The 17,524-nt window shown below is 53.1% G+C and overlaps 1 protein-coding gene across 1 annotated transcript; it reads left to right on the forward strand.

Moving 5' to 3' along the window:
• Window positions 1–646: 646 nt before the first annotated feature.
• On the forward strand, window positions 647–15,062 carry GDF10 (growth differentiation factor 10). The gene is made up of 3 exons (XM_006216102.2): window positions 647–1,304; window positions 9,774–10,699; window positions 12,618–15,062. Exons 1-3 carry the CDS (start codon window positions 989–991, stop codon window positions 12,807–12,809), a joined length of 1,434 nt encoding a protein of 477 aa, XP_006216164.2. The 5' UTR covers window positions 647–988; the 3' UTR covers window positions 12,810–15,062.
• Window positions 15,063–17,524: the final 2,462 nt, after the last annotated feature.

The raw sequence follows: 17,524 nt of genomic DNA on the forward strand, positions 1-17,524 counted from the left end.
TTTGATGTGTTTCTTCAATAACTGGAATCATTGTCACCAAATAAAGGGTCTGTTGATCGACTAATTCTGAATTTTAATCGAGATCTTTTTCCTTTAATCAGGATCGCCCTCAGTTGGTTGAGCTTTGGTGTTAGGGTTTTTCTTTTCAAAGGCTGCCCAGGGAGAGTTCGTGTTCCCCTCGCGCTTGCATTTTGGACACACACTGGCTCAGAGACAACTGGGCGCACACACATCCCCCCATCGGGTCCTCACGGGGGAGCTGTCATCTCACAACCACATAGTCATCACATGCCATTGCAGGGGCAACCCGGCAGGAGGGCCCCCCTCTAAACGCCGCCCAGCCCCCGCGCTGTCCCGCCAGGCTGAGGCGCCGACACACAGGAGCCGGGCCGGGTCCGGGTCTCCGGCTCTCCGCAGGGGAGCCGGGAGCGCGCTGGCCCACGCCCACGCCCACGCCCCCCACACGCCCGGGCGCACACTCGGGCGCACACCCCTGCGCGCGCACGCCGCCACACTCGGGCGCACGCACACCGCGGCCCGGCCAGGGACAGCCGTGACGGCGGCGGCCCGGAGTGGTCCGGGGCGCGCAGCCGGGTTCTCCCCGAGGGCGCCGCCGGCCGCCCCGCCCCGCCCCGCCCCGCCCCTCGAACCCGCCGAGCCGGGCGCGCCTGGGGCTGCAAAGTTTGGCTGCGAGTCCGCCGAGGCAGCGCGCCGGCTTGGGCTCAGCGAGGCTCTGCGAGGCTCCGGACGGCTCCGGGCGGCTCCGTGACCGTCGTCCGGGGGCTCGGGCGGCGCGGACAGACCGTGCGCTTGGCTGTGCGCCCCACTCTGCCCCGCGCCCCGCGCGGATCTCCGCACTTCACGCCTCTGGCTCCCCGAGCGGGCCCGCGCGCCCTCCGGCCCCGGGGTCTGTTCTCAGCCTCCTGTGCGCCCTCGCTGTCCCTCCTCCTCCTCCCCGGCTCCGGCCCCTTCGTCGCCGCCACCCATCATGGCCCTTGGCCCGGCTCGGACCAGCCCGGGATCGGGGTCCCGACTGCTGCCGCTGCTGCCGCTGCTTCTGCTGCTGCTCCGGGACGCGGGCGGCAGCCACACGGCCCCCGCCAGGTCCGCCCCGCCAGCGGCCGCCGACGGTCTGATGGGGGACAAGGACCCGCAGCGGTCCCCGGGGGACGTGGCCGCCGCTCTGGGCCCCGGCGCCCAGGACATGGTCGCTGTCCACATGCTCCGGCTTTATGAGAAATACAGCCGAAGGGGCGCGCGGCCGGGAGGGGGAAACACGGTCCGCAGCTTCAGGGCCCGGCTGGGTAAGTCGAGGGGGCCCCAGGGCCCCTTCTCTTCATCCTCCCTGGTCCTCACTTGTCTATGCTCCCACCCCTTCACCTCCGTTTTCCTCTTCCTTCTAGTCTTTGACTGGTTCATTCATTCTTTCATTTAACTGTTCCTCCAGCACTCCATCCCAGGCCCTGAGCCTCTGATGGGGACACCAAAGTGGCACAGAGTGACAGAGTTCCTCTCTCTGGGGCGTTGCCGAGCCTGGGAGGGTGTCACACTTGCTGGATACAGATCACCCCATACACAGGGCTTTAAGCACAGGGTAGAGTAGGGACTGGGCTGGGGAAGTTCATAGCATGGGGGTATCCATGTCCTAGGGGTAAGCTGTGTTAGCTCTCCACAGAGGAGGTAGGAGAGCCCGTCAGGTGGGTATAAGGCAGCCCTGATAGACGTACCAGTCACTGGGCCTGGACAGACGGTGTACCCCTCTAGCTGGGGGCAGTAGGTGGGTGTGGTGGTTGGGGGAGCAGAGTGGACTGAGAAGGGCCCTGGGTCCCCAGCCTTGGGTGCATAGGGACTTAGGCCTGCTGAGCACTAGCATAAAGTGTTGAGACTATGACGGCCTCAGGAAAGGTCTAGAAGCTTGGGCAGTGGGGGATCCCAACCACTCTCCTGCCCTTGTCCCACCTGGGCAGATCCTTCCCCCTCTCCCCACTCCTTGGATGGAGCTGGACAGAGACCACTTGCAGAGTCCTCCCTGCCCTGCCTTTGAGAGCACTTCAGAATCCAGCCTCTGCCATCTGCCTGTCCAGCCTGGGCTACCTCTGCCGGCCCTGGGTGAGCGGAGAGGATGTGCATCCTGGTGGCAGGGGCGGTGGGAAGACCCTGGTTGTCATGGAGATTACTCATCATCCCAGAATGCCATGGCAGAAAATATGGGGAGGGGTCCCCTGCAGCCCTTGTAAAGGAGGAGGCCATTCATCAGGGGCGAGACCATTGATCTGTAGGGTGGAGGGGAACCAGCCCATCACTGGGGCCAGACAGCCTCGGGTCAGATCTGCCACCTACCTGTTGATCACTGGCTGTGTGACTCAAGGTAACATCAGTGGCCTCAGAGCCAGACATGGGAAGCTTGGTCTCACATAAACATGTCCCGGGGAGCACTAGGATGGCCAGACTCACTAGGTCAGTGTTCCTGGGCTCCGGGCCAACCAAATCTAACTCCGTCCTTCCTGGTACCTCTTATTCACCTCTTGGGGCCCATTTCTGGAACATCAATATTAAGCTACTCAAGAATCATTTAGCATGACCGTGACCTTGGGCAATCACTGAAGCTCTGTGGACTTGAGCGTACTCATCTACAAAATGGGCAGACCATAGCTGTATCTTCCCTGTTGGGTAGATGACATGAGGTGATATGGGTAAGCCCTGAGCCCAGCACTGACAGGGTTAGGTGTTTCCCTGGAATACAAAGCATTTGTGTTCATACAGGTGTAGACTTGACCTGGCATCCATTAACTCGGTCCCCAAAGCTTTGCAGTTGAGGAAAGCAAGGCTGACAAGGTCACTGCTGCAACAAGAGGTGAGCGTGCCTGTTGAGCCCACCAGCTGCTTTTGCCCACAGTCTGTTTTTTTATTCTCCCAGGCTAGGGTAGTATAAGGAACAGTGAAGCAACAGTTATCCCTGAAAAGGACCTGGAAATGGTACTTTAAATCCAGCCCTCCCATTTTACAGATAAGGAAACTGAGGCCCGGGAGGGGGAGCTGTTCACAGTGGCACTTTCCATCTGCCAGGCTCGTGTTCCCCTCGCTGTTAGTCCCCTCCGCCCACCTTCATCAGAACTGAGCCCAGGACTTAGGAGACAGAGGGTGGAACAGACAATTCTGGAAGATCAGAATTATTCTGGAGCAGTCTGGGACTGTCTGACAAATCCAACACTCTTGTTTGGAACCACCTGACAACCATGGGTGCAAGTCCCAGCTCCATCAGCTACTGGCTGAGTGCTGTGGTACACATCATTTTACCTCTCTGAGCATCGATTTCTTGTGCACATAGTGGGATGAGATGGATTTTGTTCCGGGCAGAGAGTGAGCCCAGCCAGCTGGGTTTCTCATCCCTTCCCTTGCTTCATGCCCAGCTCCTTGCTAGCCCTCAGAGGTTCCCGCTTCGTGACCCAGAGACCCAACGGTAAGGAAACATGAGCCTGGGCAGAGACCCCCTCATCTTATGGATGAGGCACAGATGCTGGGGGCTTCGGCTCTGGTTCTGAATCATACCGGTCCCAGCCTGCTCCATGACAGTAGCCTCAGCTGCCTCAGTTGGGTGGTCCCTGCAGCTCTTGTTGCAGTGGAACCATGTCCCTTGCCTGCCACCAGGCAGCATAGCTGAGGTTCTGAGTGCAGGCTGTGAGCTGGACTGGTGAGGTCCCAATCCTTAGTCTGTGGTCTTGGCCAGTGACTGAACTTGGCCATGACTTTTTTTTTTTCAGTTCTAAAATGGGGCTTTTCTTTGTAGCATTTTTTAATTGAACTGAGATAAGCACAGTGCTTAACACAGTGCCTAGCACATGTAAGTTCAGTAATTTATTAGCTCTGCTGTTATTACTCCAGCCACCCAACTCCTTCCCTCTCCGAAGGGTGTCCTGTTCCCTATTAAGTCTACATCACTCTCAGCCCCAAACGATTTGCACTTAAACCTAGGCTTTTACACCTACCTGTGTGATATAGGGCAAGTTTCTTAACCTCTCTGAGCTTGATTTCTCCGTTTCTAAAATAGGAGTAATAATAATGCCCATTTGTCGACATTGCCGAAAGTCACATTCAGTTTCCCGAGTCTTTCCTAAGCGCCTCATTCGGTGGCAGGTGCTGTAAGCTCGGAGGACACAAAGAAACCTGGCCTACTGGCCCTGCCCAGAAAAACTCACGAACTGGTGGAGAAGGGAGAACTAAACAGGAGAATGTGAGCAGTGGAGCAGGTGGTACAAGGGAGAGAGAAAGGGCTGGGGGCGGGCACTGATCCAGCAGGGGAAGGGCTGGTGGGGAGGGGCCAGTGAAGCCTTCACAGAGCACGGGGAGCTCAGAGAGATTCAGAAGGGCAAGTGGTGTTAGCCAGAGGTGAAACAGAGCCCTGTGTGCCAGGAACTGTGCAGAGGTGGCTTCAGTGAGGAAGTAACAGGAAGAGAGAGGTGGGAAACAGAAGCAGACCAGCGGGCCGCCAAGGCCACCAAAAGCCTTGAATGTTATGAGTTTGCCTGTAGGCAGTGAGGCTGTATAAAGTGTGTATCCAGTGGGACAGGGAGAGAGGGAGAGAGAGGGAGGAAGGAAAGAGAAAAAAGGAAGAGAGGGGAGGAGAGGAGAGAGATTATAAAAGAAATGCATACTTACCCAGAAATAATAGAAAATCAGAGTAAAGAAAAGAAATTAAACTCAATTGCAACCCAGATATAACCAGAGTTAATATTTTGGTGGAATACGTATACATATTATATTTTGGTTTTTTTACCCTAATGGGACCATATTTTCAACATGCAGGTAAAACTTGTTATAGCCTCATTCTCATTTGAAGTTTCTATTTTTGTTTTTATTTTTCATTACTAGTCATCTTGAATTGGTTTTTCATGCCTTTTGGCCATTTGCAGTTTTTCCTGTGGAAATCACTTCATCTAACTGAGGTTCTGGTCTTTTTCTTACTGATGTGTAGAGGTTTTGAAGGATATGAACTCTTCATCTGTAACAGATGATTTCCTTGTGAAGCATGAGTGTGACGTGAGGGTGACAGTGTCCTGGGGTCCCATGGCGGCTGAGTCAGGCTGTGGACGAAGACAGTCGTGGAAGGATGGGGAGCTCCAGATGGCAGTGGAGAAACCGGATGCGGCCCCAGTAGGAACTGGGATTGGTTGGATGCAGGAGGGGGTCATGGCCATGACAATTCTCAGGCTCCTGCTGGAGAGGGTGGATGCATGGCAGTGCCTCTGATCGAGCATGAGGACAGGGAACGGGTGAGGTGCCCTGAGCATAGCAGTAGCTTGTGACATCACATGACCAGTATGTTCTGAGCACGTGCAGGGTACCACGCACCTTGCTGAGAGCTCTGCGGAGAGGATCTTCCAAATTCAGGAGGCTCATATACAGATTCTGCCTGGTTTACAGATGAGGAAACTGAAGCACAGAGAGGTTCTGTGATTTGTCTTAGGTCCCACCGCTAGTAAGTGGTGAAGCAGGGTTTAAACCCTGACTCTGGAGCTTACCTAAAAATAGACCCTCTTCCTTTCTCTGCTGCACCACTGGCCGGCGCACTGCTTTCTTCCTTCATCCCACTTCCTTCCGGTGTTCTCACTCCCGTCACCCTGATGGCTGTTTCAGAGGCAGTGGGTGAAGGGACAGATCTCCAGGTGGCTTGGATTCTGCTTGGAACAGTCTTGAGGGTCCTCCTGGCCTGAGGGTTGGCCAGCAGGAAGCCTGGGAGGACCCGCAGGCTAGGGCCCCTTCCCTGCCTCTTTCCTCTCCAGCCCCATCCCTGACGAGTTGTGAAGGAGGTTGAGTCCCCAGTAGAGTGGAAATGATGGGCTCTGAGATTTCCGAAGATCCATAAAGAGATCAGCTTGTCTAAATAAGGTCGATCTTTTCTTTCTTGAAGAGTCAGAACTCAAAATCGCCCAAATAATAACTTGTGTTTTTAAACTATTTTAGAGCTCACAGCACCTGATCTTTGTTACATTAGCTGTTAGGCAGATCCAGAACATGTGGTATGGGAGGGTGGGGAAGGGCCTAGGCTTGGACTCACGCAGGGCTGGGTGCACATCCCGGCTCTGCCCCTTACTGGCTGGGGGACTCCAGGCAATTGATGTAGTTCCGTCTCCTCTCTGAAGCACCATCTTTTTGTCCACTCACCATCTCGGCTCCCCTCATTGTGAAAGTGAGGAATCAAGTGTGACTATATGCTTTGAGCTTCATAATTAATAAGCCACATTATTCCCATTTTAAAGATGAGAAAACTAAGGCTCAAGGGGGAAACAACTGGACAGAGATTCCACTGCCCAGTGCCTCCAGTTGGATTTGCATAATCGGCTGTGTCTTTCCAAAGAAGGAGGCCTTCTGAACCTCTTTCAGGATGTTCGCTGAGCCCCAGGGCAGCAAGCCAGGAAGCCCCTTTGTTAAGTGAAACGGACAGATCTAGCAAAGACTCCACCCTCCCCTGCCATTCAGCATGTATTTCTGAGCAGTGACATCACGAAGTGCCAGGATGTAGGGATGCAGCAGTGCGCACAGCTGGCGAAGCCCCACTCTCTTGGAGTTAGCATTCTAAGAGGAAAGAGAAACAACAGCAACAAAATATATATCAGGGTGTCCAAAGGTGAGGTGAAGACAAGTGAAGCAGGGGACAGACAGAGCGAGGGGGCTGCTCCTCCAGCCAAGGGAGCCAATGCGACCCTTTGTTGAGGATGCTTCTCAAGCAAAGATCTGAAGAAGAGGGGAGTGATTCCTGGAGGAGGAGGGGTGATGGCAGAAGAAACAGCTGGGACAAAGCCCTGAGACTGGAGCTTCGTGTTGGAAGGACAGGAAGGCCAGGGTGACAGAGCAGAGATCGGGGTGCTGGGAGCAGATGGAGCTGGGGAGGTCGGCAGGCCAGAGCAAACAGCACCTTGGTAAGGTTTTGAGTTTTATTTGGGAGGCAATGGAGGGCTCTGAGTGGATGGTGACCTGAGGTTGAAGGCACCTGCCGGGGCCTCACCTGGACTGTGTTCTTGAAGCTGTGACAGGTGCTGTAGATGGACATCCCCACAGTTACCACTGTCTCATCCCTGGGCTGAGCTCCTCTGAGTACCTCTGACCACCTTTGCCAGGAGCACATTCAGTTGGGAACTTTGATGTACTTTAAAGGAACTACAATAGATAGAGGAAGGAATCAGCCCGGCATTTGGCCCAAGTAGGGGTTTCCCAAGCCTTGATCAGGCTGCCTGACCCGTAAGGCTGCCAAACCTCCCGGTGTGAGTCCCTGAGCGTGCTCTCCTCGGTTCTCCATCCCGAGGGAGGGGCAGCATTGGCCGTCCCCTTCCTCCACCTCAGGCAGAAATGACCTCCAGAAAAGGCCCCCGCCCCGTGCTCCTCAGCACCCCAGGAGGTGGTCTTCCCAGCGTCTTCCTTGGGCCACAACCACCTCAAGCTGAGGTTGTTGTCCCCACCCTGGTGGTCACAGTTGTCCTTCTTTGTACCCTCTCTCATCCCTCACCTCATCACTGGAAGGGGTGGGAGAGCCAGGTGCTTTCCTCTGGGCAGCCCCATCTCTGTTCCCCCAAGTTTGCCATTTTTCGTTCTCACCAACAGCCGTAGGTTCAGGCCAGCATCTTGCTGTGAAAGGCCAGCTTTTCGGAAGGAGTCAGAAATGTCTCTCCTAGAACTTCTTAAGTGTTCTCCAGCAAAGAACCTGTTAGCAGAACAATGGAGTTAAGACTTGAGTTGGATAAAAGAAAAACACTTTTTTCCGCTATGCTATCTGGGCCATTGTGTGACAGGGACCTAAACTGGTATAGGAGGAATTTGCTCTGGCAGCCTTGGTCCTTTAGATGAAAGCGACAGGGAACCACATTTGGGGAATCTTCCTTTGGGCCTGGCACATCACATGTTATTTATTTAATCCTCCAAGCATTCACGTGAGACAGAGATTCTGTTGTCCGTCTGAGGCAGATGAGCCAATCACAGTCCCATCCGGGCCTGGGAGCACGGTTCCTAGGGTCTTTCCTAGCTTGGAGGGTGGAGGTTGCCTCGTTAGTGAACTTGCATCCCCACCCACCACCTGCCAACCCCAGATGCTGTGGATACACAGCCATTGCCCACCATTGCTTCTTAAACTTCCCTGATGTTTAGAATCCCTAAGATGCTCATTAAAATACGAATATCTGGGCCCTACTGTCCCAGACCCTCTGAATCAGTATCTCTAGGGGAGGGAGACAGTGATCAGGGAGGTTTGGGAAATGCAGAACCGGAGACCATGACACTCAGGGCCGCAGGGTTTGGGGAAGCCAACTTTAAATGTGCATCAAGACCATGAACTACTTCTTACTTGTGGACATGTTGAGGGGCCGCTGCGCCTCTCCGCGGATTTGTTCTGAGAATTCAGTAAGGTAGGATCTTTGAGTGTCACCCAAGTCTTGACTGGCATTTATCAGACCCTCCGATTTTTCTTTCCTTCCTCTCTCATAGAGCCTTAAAAATACATGGATGTTCCCAATTGAATTATGCCTTCTTCTCAATAGAAACAAATAACCTTAAACTAAAGATTTTGGTTTAAAAAAAAAATACCAGCTGATCCTGTGGGTGCAGGTGTCAGAGAAGCTGTGGCCTTCACACATGCCCTTTGGAAAGCCCATTGTCCACACACACATGCATGCATACACGCACACACACCCCCACTCTTGGGAGCCCTGTACCTCTCCCGGCCTCACCCAGCAGGCAGACACCTGGCAGCAGGAAATAGAGCAGCGGGAGGGAGGCAGCTGACATAGCAGCTCTGGTCTCCTGTTCATCTGCAGCATCACGGGGCGACCACGGGAATGATGCCTCCGTCCATCCAAACCTTAGAGAGGGCTTGCTATTTACAGAACTCATGCTGCCAGGGCTCGGGGCCGCTTCTTGAGGCTGCAGACAAGGGTGTTCTGCCCTGGGGCTCTGCGGTACACCTGGTGGACCCGAGAGACAAGGGCGGGCTGGTTGACAGCCCCAGGGACACGGGGCCTGAAGGGTTCTTGAGCGGCAGGTATGATGTTTGAGGGCTCCTGGTCCTTTTCATGGTTTGGGCCCCTGGAGAGCAACCTGGATGTTGGCGATTTTGTTGAGTGACCTGGGGCAATCCTGATATTACTCTTTCTTTGTAAAACAAGTGTAAAAGGCCTTGGGCAGAATAAACAGTAGGCGCCCCAGTGGCTGTGCTCTTAAGCCCAGTTTCCCTCAGGAGACACTCAAGATGCAGGAAAAGTATGGGGCACTCTACTTATTTTAACTCATTTGGAAAATGGGTTGCATTTAAAGTCTATAAAATAGAGGGCTATGCAAATACAGGGTGGGGGGGCTGCAGTCAGCAGGGCCTGGACCCATCCCAGACCATCCTTATCTCATGAATGAAGGTGTAGGGGATCGTTTGTTCATTTGCTCACTGAGAAGTGTTGGAGCGCAGAGGTAGGAACAGGAACTGCAGGGTCCAGCAGGCGTGAACATCTACCCTGCCTGCTACCTTTTTTTCTTCCTTTTTTTGCAATGGGATATTGACAGTCCCCAGCCTTCTGACCTCCATCCCTCATCTCCATCCTTTCACTGAAAATAGCAAAGGGTGCCCTCATCAGTTTACTGTGAGAATTACATGAGATGAGGAAAGCCTGGCTAGGCTGGCAGCGCTCCCCGGATTGGCGAGTTCCTCCTCCACCCTGGCCCTGGGCCGGAGACCCTAAGAGCACGGGGCCTCTCCAAGGAGACAACCTAACGGGCTGTGGTCTGTCCTCCCCTCGCAGAAGTGGTCAACCAGAAGGCCGTGTATTTCTTCAACCTGACTTCGATGCAGGACTCGGAAATGATCCTCATGGCCACATTCCACTTCTACTCGGAGCCGCGCTGGCCCCGGGCGCGTGAGGCACCATGTAAACAGCGGGCCAAGAACGCATCCTGCCTCCTGCTGCCCCCAGGCCCCCCGGCACGCCAGCACCTGCTCTTCCGCAGCCTCTCACAGAACACCGCCACGCAGGGGCTGCTCCGCGGGGCCATGGCCCTGCCACCCCCACCACGGGGCCTGTGGCAGGCCAAGGACATATCCCCCATCGTCAAGGCAGCCCGCCGTGATGGCGAGCTGCTCCTGTCGGCCCAGCTGGATTCTGGAGAGAAGGCCCCTGGGGCCTCCCGGCCCAGCCCCCACGCACCCTACATCCTCATCTACGCCAACGACCTGGCCATCTCAGAGCCCAACAGCGTGGCAGTGACACTGCAGAGATACGACCCCTTCCAGGCTGGGGACCCAGAGCCTGGCGCAGCCCCCAACAACTCTACAGACCCCCGAGTGCGCCGGGCCACACAGGCCACTGGGCCCCTCCAGGACAATGAGCTGCCAGGGCTGGACGAGCGGCCGGCACACGCGCCCCACGCCCAGCACCACCACAAGCACCAGCTGTGGCCCAGCCCCTTCCGGGCGCTGAAGCCGCGGCCCGGGCGCAAGGACCGCCGGAGGAAGGGCCAGGATGTGCTCATGGCCTCCTCGCAGGTGCTGGACTTCGACGAGAAGACAATGCAGAAAGCCCGGAGGAAGCAGTGGGACGAGCCGCGGGTCTGCTCCCGGAGGTATCTGAAGGTGGACTTCGCGGACATCGGGTGGAACGAATGGATCATCTCGCCCAAGTCCTTCGACGCCTACTACTGCTCGGGGACCTGCGAGTTCCCCATGCCCAAGGTAGGGTGTAGGTGTATTCTGCCCCTTGGCTAATTGTGACGCTCAGCTCTGCCCCGCCTGGCAAGCCCCTCTGCCTTATGACTGTTTTCTGCCTCTAAATAGGGATAATAACACCTCCCATCTATTCAAGGCACATATAGTACATAGAGGTGCCAGCGCAGCAGCCGGCGGGGTGGATGCAGCCCACAGATGGATGCAGCCTGGCTGTGCTTTTGCAAGTGTTGCCTTCGTGGAATTTGAATTTTAAATCAGAACAGTTCTCCTTTTGCAAAGCAGGAGAATCCATCTCCTTAGGGATGTGTTCCTACATAGCAAAATCTACACAGGTGGAGTAGACACTGCCCCGCTGCACGCAGGTCAGACCTCTGAAGCCCCCTCCTCGCAAGGGCTCTCATTTCTGTTCCTGGGCTAGACCTCGGGGCGTTGGTGTCTGTGACCAGCACAGAGCTGGCCTCAATGGCTTCCCAGGGTGACTCCCCCCCTACCCTCTCCCTTCCACTCAGGCCGGGGATTCACGGGGCAACTAGCTCCCATTGCGACCACATGGGGCTGTTTTATCCATTGCACTGGCCTCGTTTTTCAGATGCTCACCTTCCCTCCAGGCTGGGCTATGGCTCTGTCCATCCATCACCCCACAGCCTGAACACCGGTAGGCCGGCAGCCAGCTGATGTCGACCTCCACAGGGAACACACACTTTCCTCCTACTTAGCTCCTCCGCTGAGTCCCAGGTCATGCCTTTCCCTCCAAGAAAGGAAGTCAGTGCATAAATCCAGTGCGAACCATGAATGAATCAGCCATCTGGGAAGTCCCAGACCCAGAGATGGGGCCACATTAACCTGGTGAGGGAATTAAGAGGCTTCTTCTCCAAGCCGTGCATGTGTGGGAGAGAGGAAGGGAGGAGCCTGACAGAGACAGGCGTCTGCCGGAGGGCCCTGCACAGACCTGGGGCAGATGCAGGGTGAGTACTGGCTGGCTGACCCTGCACTTAACTTATCAGTCTGCCTTGCTGTCTTCCCGCCTTCCCTGACACTAGCCTGATCTCCCAAAACACCGGTGTCCCTCTCCTCCCCTCCTGCCCACCAGCCGCCTCCCTCATCGATGCACTATATATATAAGACTGTCTTTGGCCGACTACGAGCTGAAGCACCTGTGATGTGGTCCTGGTCATCTTGTGGGAGGTGCTTAAGGAACAGCCTTCTCTGTAATTAGGGCTGGGACCCAGACCCTTCTGGATGTGAGAGGCTGCCAGGGGCAGGAGGTGGGGAGAGTCGGTGTGGGCCCAGTGAGCATGGTTTCCAAGCCAGACTGCTTTCTAACTGAGGGCTCTTGGTCAAGTTATTTAGTCACGTTAAGCCTCAGTTTCCTTACCAGTAAAATTAAGGTCCTACCCACACTGTAAGACTGATGCGATGACACGGCGGGATGATGCAGGTGACACCCTGAAGTCAGACCCGCCCAGGAATGAGTTTCCAGCCCTACAAGCCGATGTACATGTGTGCCTGCAGGCCTTCCCCTCCAGTGCTGAGAACATGCTCACGTGGCAAGCGTGTTGGTGTGCCTCAGGCTGACATCTGGGCAGCTGTGGCCCTGGGTGGAACCAGCTGGGCATCTCCCTGGACCATCCCTCTGGAGCTCCCTTCCAGTTCAAGGTGCTCCTTGGGGATGTGTGACGCACAGGTGCCCCCAGGTGGCCAGTGCCATGTAGGGGATGTGACTTCCTCGGCTTGAGGGCCAGGAAGGCCTTTTGCAAACGGACTTCACAGGAGATGTGTACCCTGCCCTGGGACCTCACCTTTTCTTCTAGGCCAATGCCTTTCCTGTGACCTCAGTCAAGGACGTGCGGGTGGTACGGTGGGCGGGTGAGAACTGCCAGGTGGGCTGAGCACAGAAGTAACCATGCCTCTTTCCGCCTTGCAGATCGTCCGCCCGTCCAACCACGCCACCATCCAGAGCATCGTCAGGGCCGTGGGCATCGTCCCGGGCATCCCAGAGCCTTGCTGCGTTCCCGACAAGATGAACTCTCTCGGGGTCCTCTTCCTGGATGAGAACCGGAACGTCGTTCTGAAGGTGTACCCCAACATGTCTGTGGAGACCTGTGCTTGCCGGTAAGACCGGCCACTCTGGAGTGGGAGAAACCTGTCCCGCCCCGTGCCCAGCAGGACAGCATTCTCAGAACCTTCTGGAGCGAGCGCTTGACTCAGAATGCAGCCACAAAGGCAGGGCAGAGCTCCCAGGGAGCCATGCTGGGTCCCAGAAAGATCTGTCCCCTGAGGCATCATTCTGGGGTCTTTCATTGCTAGTGACTCAGCCCCCTAAATGTCGGTCTGAATCCTCTGAAGGGATCTGAATTAGCCCTGGCCTGATGGTCACCCACCACCTGTCCCCTCTGCCCTCAAGGCCTGAAAACTGGACATGTCCACAATGTTGGGTTTTGTAACCATCATCTCATAACCTGGATAGAAGGCTTCAAACCTGAGAGCTTCACTCCCTTCACATAGAAAGAAACTCTGTTTAAATAATCAGTTTGAAAACACTTGGGACCACATAGTGATGCTGGAAAACAGGGCCTAAATGATGATATCAATGGCTGTTTTCTTTCCAAATCCATTGCAAAAGCTTGTCTACATACCGTATACACATATAACCAATTTCGGTTTCTTTTCCTCGATATGTATTTTATTTTAAAACAGAAAGGAGGGAATTGACATCGTTCCCCACAGAGGTGATCATCGCTGGTTAAGTGTGCGTTGTTTAAACATGCTTATGGAAATAACACCTACAGTGCTATGTTGGAATACTAAAACATAACCAAGATTTTATATTTTTGTAAATTATACTTTCTCTACTGTAGATGGTGTGTGTTACGTGTTTTTATGGAAAGCTAATAAATTAAAGGGACAGTGCTATCTTGAAAAACTGACTGTCACCCATTCCAAAATACGGATGGACCCCCGTGTGTCAGTATGACACCTGGGTGGCTGCGGGGACACAGCCACTTTAGGAGCCGACATCCTAAGCTCCAGACATCATCTACTCCTCGGCCGGCCAGGGTCCGCCCACTCACTGCAACACACGTCCCCACTCTGAGCTCGTCCAGGCAGGACAGTAGCTTTAGCCTCAGAGGACATCCATTGATGGGGGGGTGACTGAGGCATTTAAAGGAACATCTGTGGTAGCCTGGTCAGGGACCTTTTACTCAAGCCACTTCAAGCAGGAGATCCAATGGAAGTGAGGGGTCTCTCCTGAGATTCAGGGGTTCCTGAGGGACTGGAATGTCTGCTTCTCCCTGCTTCCTTGTCAGCATCTCCATCTCAAAACAGCCTCCCCACAATGGTTCCCTACCCCTGAGCTGACATCACCTTACAGCTGTAGCGCCCAAAGCTGGTTGACTGGCATTTCTGAAGAAGCTGGGTCCAATTTAGGGCAGGTATGTAACAGTCCTTGGCTGGGAACTCTGAGGATGGCATGGTCCCCAGTCGTACCTGGAGGAGGCTGAAAAGCCAGGAGCAGTTCTCCAAGAGGGGACTTCGAAGGAGGAAAGAAGCCCAGGGCTTCAAGGACTCCTGAGGCTAGGGTTCCCATGCAAGGGCTGTGGGAGGAAGTGCTCCCAGGAGACACAGGCGGGGAGGGGGTAGAGCAAGATGAGAGGGCAAGAAGCTCAGCATCCCAGCCTTGCCTGGACCCTGTGGGGAGTTCTGGAGCTTCAGCTGTACCTCCGGGTTAGTCTAGCTTTGAGGCAAGGGAGCTGGATAGTCAGACCCCCTCCCTAGGCTGCCCCTGGTGGAGAGATGGAAACTTGCCAGCTCTCCGGCCCTCTGCACAGGCAGCCACTGTGGTTTAGGAAGCCCAGCAGCATCTGAAGAAGGCCACAATCAACAGCTACTGGAGGTAAGGAGAGTGACACTGATGACAGTACCGAGGACAGGCAGGTGAGGGCTGAGGGTGCCTGGATAGGGGTGCAGGCATTTTCCCCACAAACATCTTCACTGCAAGAAGTTCCTTCACAAGCATTTTTGCTGCACAACTAATTGACCATGAAGCCACTTTGCCATAAAAGATCAAATAACTGGTTGAAAATTACATCACACTAGAAAGTGATCGCAGGTCAGCTTTTCCAGATTCTTCCATGAGCAGTCATCCCTCCTACCCATCAAAACCAAAAGTTTACCAAGCTATCAAAAATGTAAGAGGCAGCTACTAATTCATGACAGTCTTCAAGAGCATTAATGATGAATGTTTTTAAATTGAAGGATAATTGATTTACAACGTTGTGTTAGTTTCTGGTGTACAGCATAGTGATTCAGTTACACATGTGTATATTCCTTTTCATATTCTTTTCCATTATAGGTTATTCCAAGCTATTGAATAGTTTCCTGCACTATACAGTAGGACCTTGTTTTGTTTTCTATCTATTTTATATACAGTAACTTATATCTGCTAATCCCAAACTCCTAATTTATCTCTCCCTGCCTTTCCCCTTTGGTAATCATAGGTTTGTTTTCTATGTCTGTGAGTCTGCTTCTGTTTTGTAAATAAGTTCATTAGTCTCATTTTTTTTAGATTCTACATATAAGTGATATGATATTTGTCTTTGGTCTGACTTACTTCACTTAGTACAATAATCTCTAGGTCCATCCATATTGCTGCAAGTGGCATTATTTCATTCTTTTTTATGGCTGAGTAGTATTCCATTGTATAAGTATACCACCAGTTCTTTAACCATTCATCTGTCAATGGACATTCAGGTTGCTTCCACATCTTGGCTGTTGTAAATAGTGCCTCTATGAACATTGAGGTATATGTGTCTTTTCGAAACAGAGATCCCTCTGGATATATGCCCAAGAGTGGGATTGCTGGGTCATGTGGTAAGTCTATTTCCAGTTTTTTGAGGAATCTCCATACTGTTTTCCATAATGGCTGCGCCAAACTACATTCCCACCAGCAGTGTAAGAGGGCTCCCTTTTCTCCACGCCCTCTCAGCATTTAGTGGATTCTTTAGCTCATTTAGATACAATGGCTTGTTCTCTCATGCCATCTTTACCAGATTTATCATGTGGTGTCAGAAGTTGGAGGCAAAGAAAGAATAAAGCTCCTCTTATTCCCCCAAAAAGGAGATGGTTATGTGATTCCTGGTTAAGTATACGTCTCTTGAAAATGATGAAAATTTTAACAAAATCTGACTTAGATTAGCTCCACCGAGGATTTGCAAAAACTGATGTGTTTGTTGTCTTTTCTAGTGTAATATAACTGTCAAGCAGTTATTTTATTTTTTTTACTGCAAAACGGCCTTACGGCCAATTAGTCGTGCTGCAAAACCACTTGCAGCAAAGCTGTTTACGGGGAAAATGCTGGACACACCTGGCTGGGGCCCAGCAGCATCTGCTCAGCATCTCCTCTGAGGTGCTGCGAGTGGCCGCGGGGCATGTGTGTGAACAGCTGCCCTGGGCGCATGGCCCTGCCTCTTGGCAGAGATCAGGTGAGGTGATGGGGGTGGTCCTTAAGGCGCACACTGCCGTATTCCTGCAGGACTTGTCCTGGGGCTAAATGATTCAATCATTGGATTGCTGAGATGTCTCAGATTGGTCTGCAAATTGGTCATGGCTTGGTTTGCCATGTCTAATCCTTTTTGAAATATGACAGGATATAAATTACTAGCAAAATAAGTCAAAACATTAGGGCTTGATAAGGTTCCAAATGTCTTGCTTCTCAATATTAGATTCCTCATTTCCCCTTCTCTCCCTCGGTTTTTTTTTTTTTCTCATCTAACTGCTCCCTTTCCATTTCTTGGTAAAGATGGGGTGTCCTGTAATAGTTCTATCTTACTCTTCCTGACAGTTTCAGTTTCTGGGAGATCTTCTGAGTCACCACTGAGGCCTACAACGTCTCTGAGCCTTCATTTCTGGATGAAAGGGATGGAAGGAGCAGGCTGGGGGGATCACCCCTGTGTCCAGCCATGGACAGGGGCTTCGGGCTTGTGCCAGGATAGATGGTACCCAGTGGTGATGACTTTGGGGTGTGGTAGAAGGAACCAGTGTAATCAGTGACCCATCCCCCATGTTTACAGAGCACCCTACAATTTAGACATGGCCTTTCCGTGAGCCTCAGAGCAACGTTGCAACTTACTATCCAGTTAGTGCCTCAGAAAAACAGGCTCAGGACATTTAGTAATATGACCACCAACATCTTACCAAGACTAAAGGTAACGTCAGCTTTGACACCCAAGGCTGCCTAGTTCAAGTCTCAGGTGGCTGGTCCTGCCTCCCAGCTTCCTGGCCAGTGACCCCTACTACTAGCCTATTAGGGCTGTCCCAGTGCCACTGAATGGCCTTCCAGTAAAGCAAGATTTTAAAAGAAATGTGGGTATGAAACAACTTTCTTTCCTCTTAAAACCAAAATATCAATGTCACATTATCACAAGAGCCAGAGGTTCCAGCACACAGATATGCATGGGTCCCTGGATCCCTGAGGTCATCAACTGCCTCTGGGTCAGCCTGGAGGGAGCAGGGTGGTGGCCTGCCCCTGAGCCCGTTTCCTGAAGTCACACATCCTCTGATAGGGTAAGGCTTTATTTAGTTCATGTGACAAATATAAACAGTACAACTATGAGCTAGAAACGTTAAGGCTGGGAAAAACTTCCGGAAAACTTCTGATGCAACCCTTTAACTCCACAAGTGGGGAAACTTGAGTCTGGATGCCCACCAGGTGTCTTGCCTGAGGCGTCTCAGCAGGTGCCTCTGTATGTCTAAGTCACTTGTAAAATATCACAGCGGGAGCCTTTAACTAATGCTCCTTCTGTGACCAGGGTGGACACGGGGCCATGATAG

Source organism: Vicugna pacos, chromosome 11 (genome assembly GCF_048564905.1).
Source record: "Vicugna pacos chromosome 11, VicPac4, whole genome shotgun sequence".
NCBI lineage: Eukaryota > Metazoa > Chordata > Mammalia > Artiodactyla > Camelidae > Vicugna > Vicugna pacos.

Excerpts from the sequence above, each read along its gene's own strand:
- GDF10 (XM_006216102.2), top strand. The coding sequence starts at position 989 with ATGGCCCTTGGCCCGGCTCGGACCAGCCCGGGATCGGGGTCCCGACTG. Across the intron at positions 1,305-9,773 it reads CAGCTTCAGGGCCCGGCTGG|AAGTGGTCAACCAGAAGGCC; the intron begins GTAAGTCGAGGG and ends CTCCCCTCGCAG. Across the intron at positions 10,700-12,617 it reads GCGAGTTCCCCATGCCCAAG|ATCGTCCGCCCGTCCAACCA; the intron begins GTAGGGTGTAGG and ends TCCGCCTTGCAG.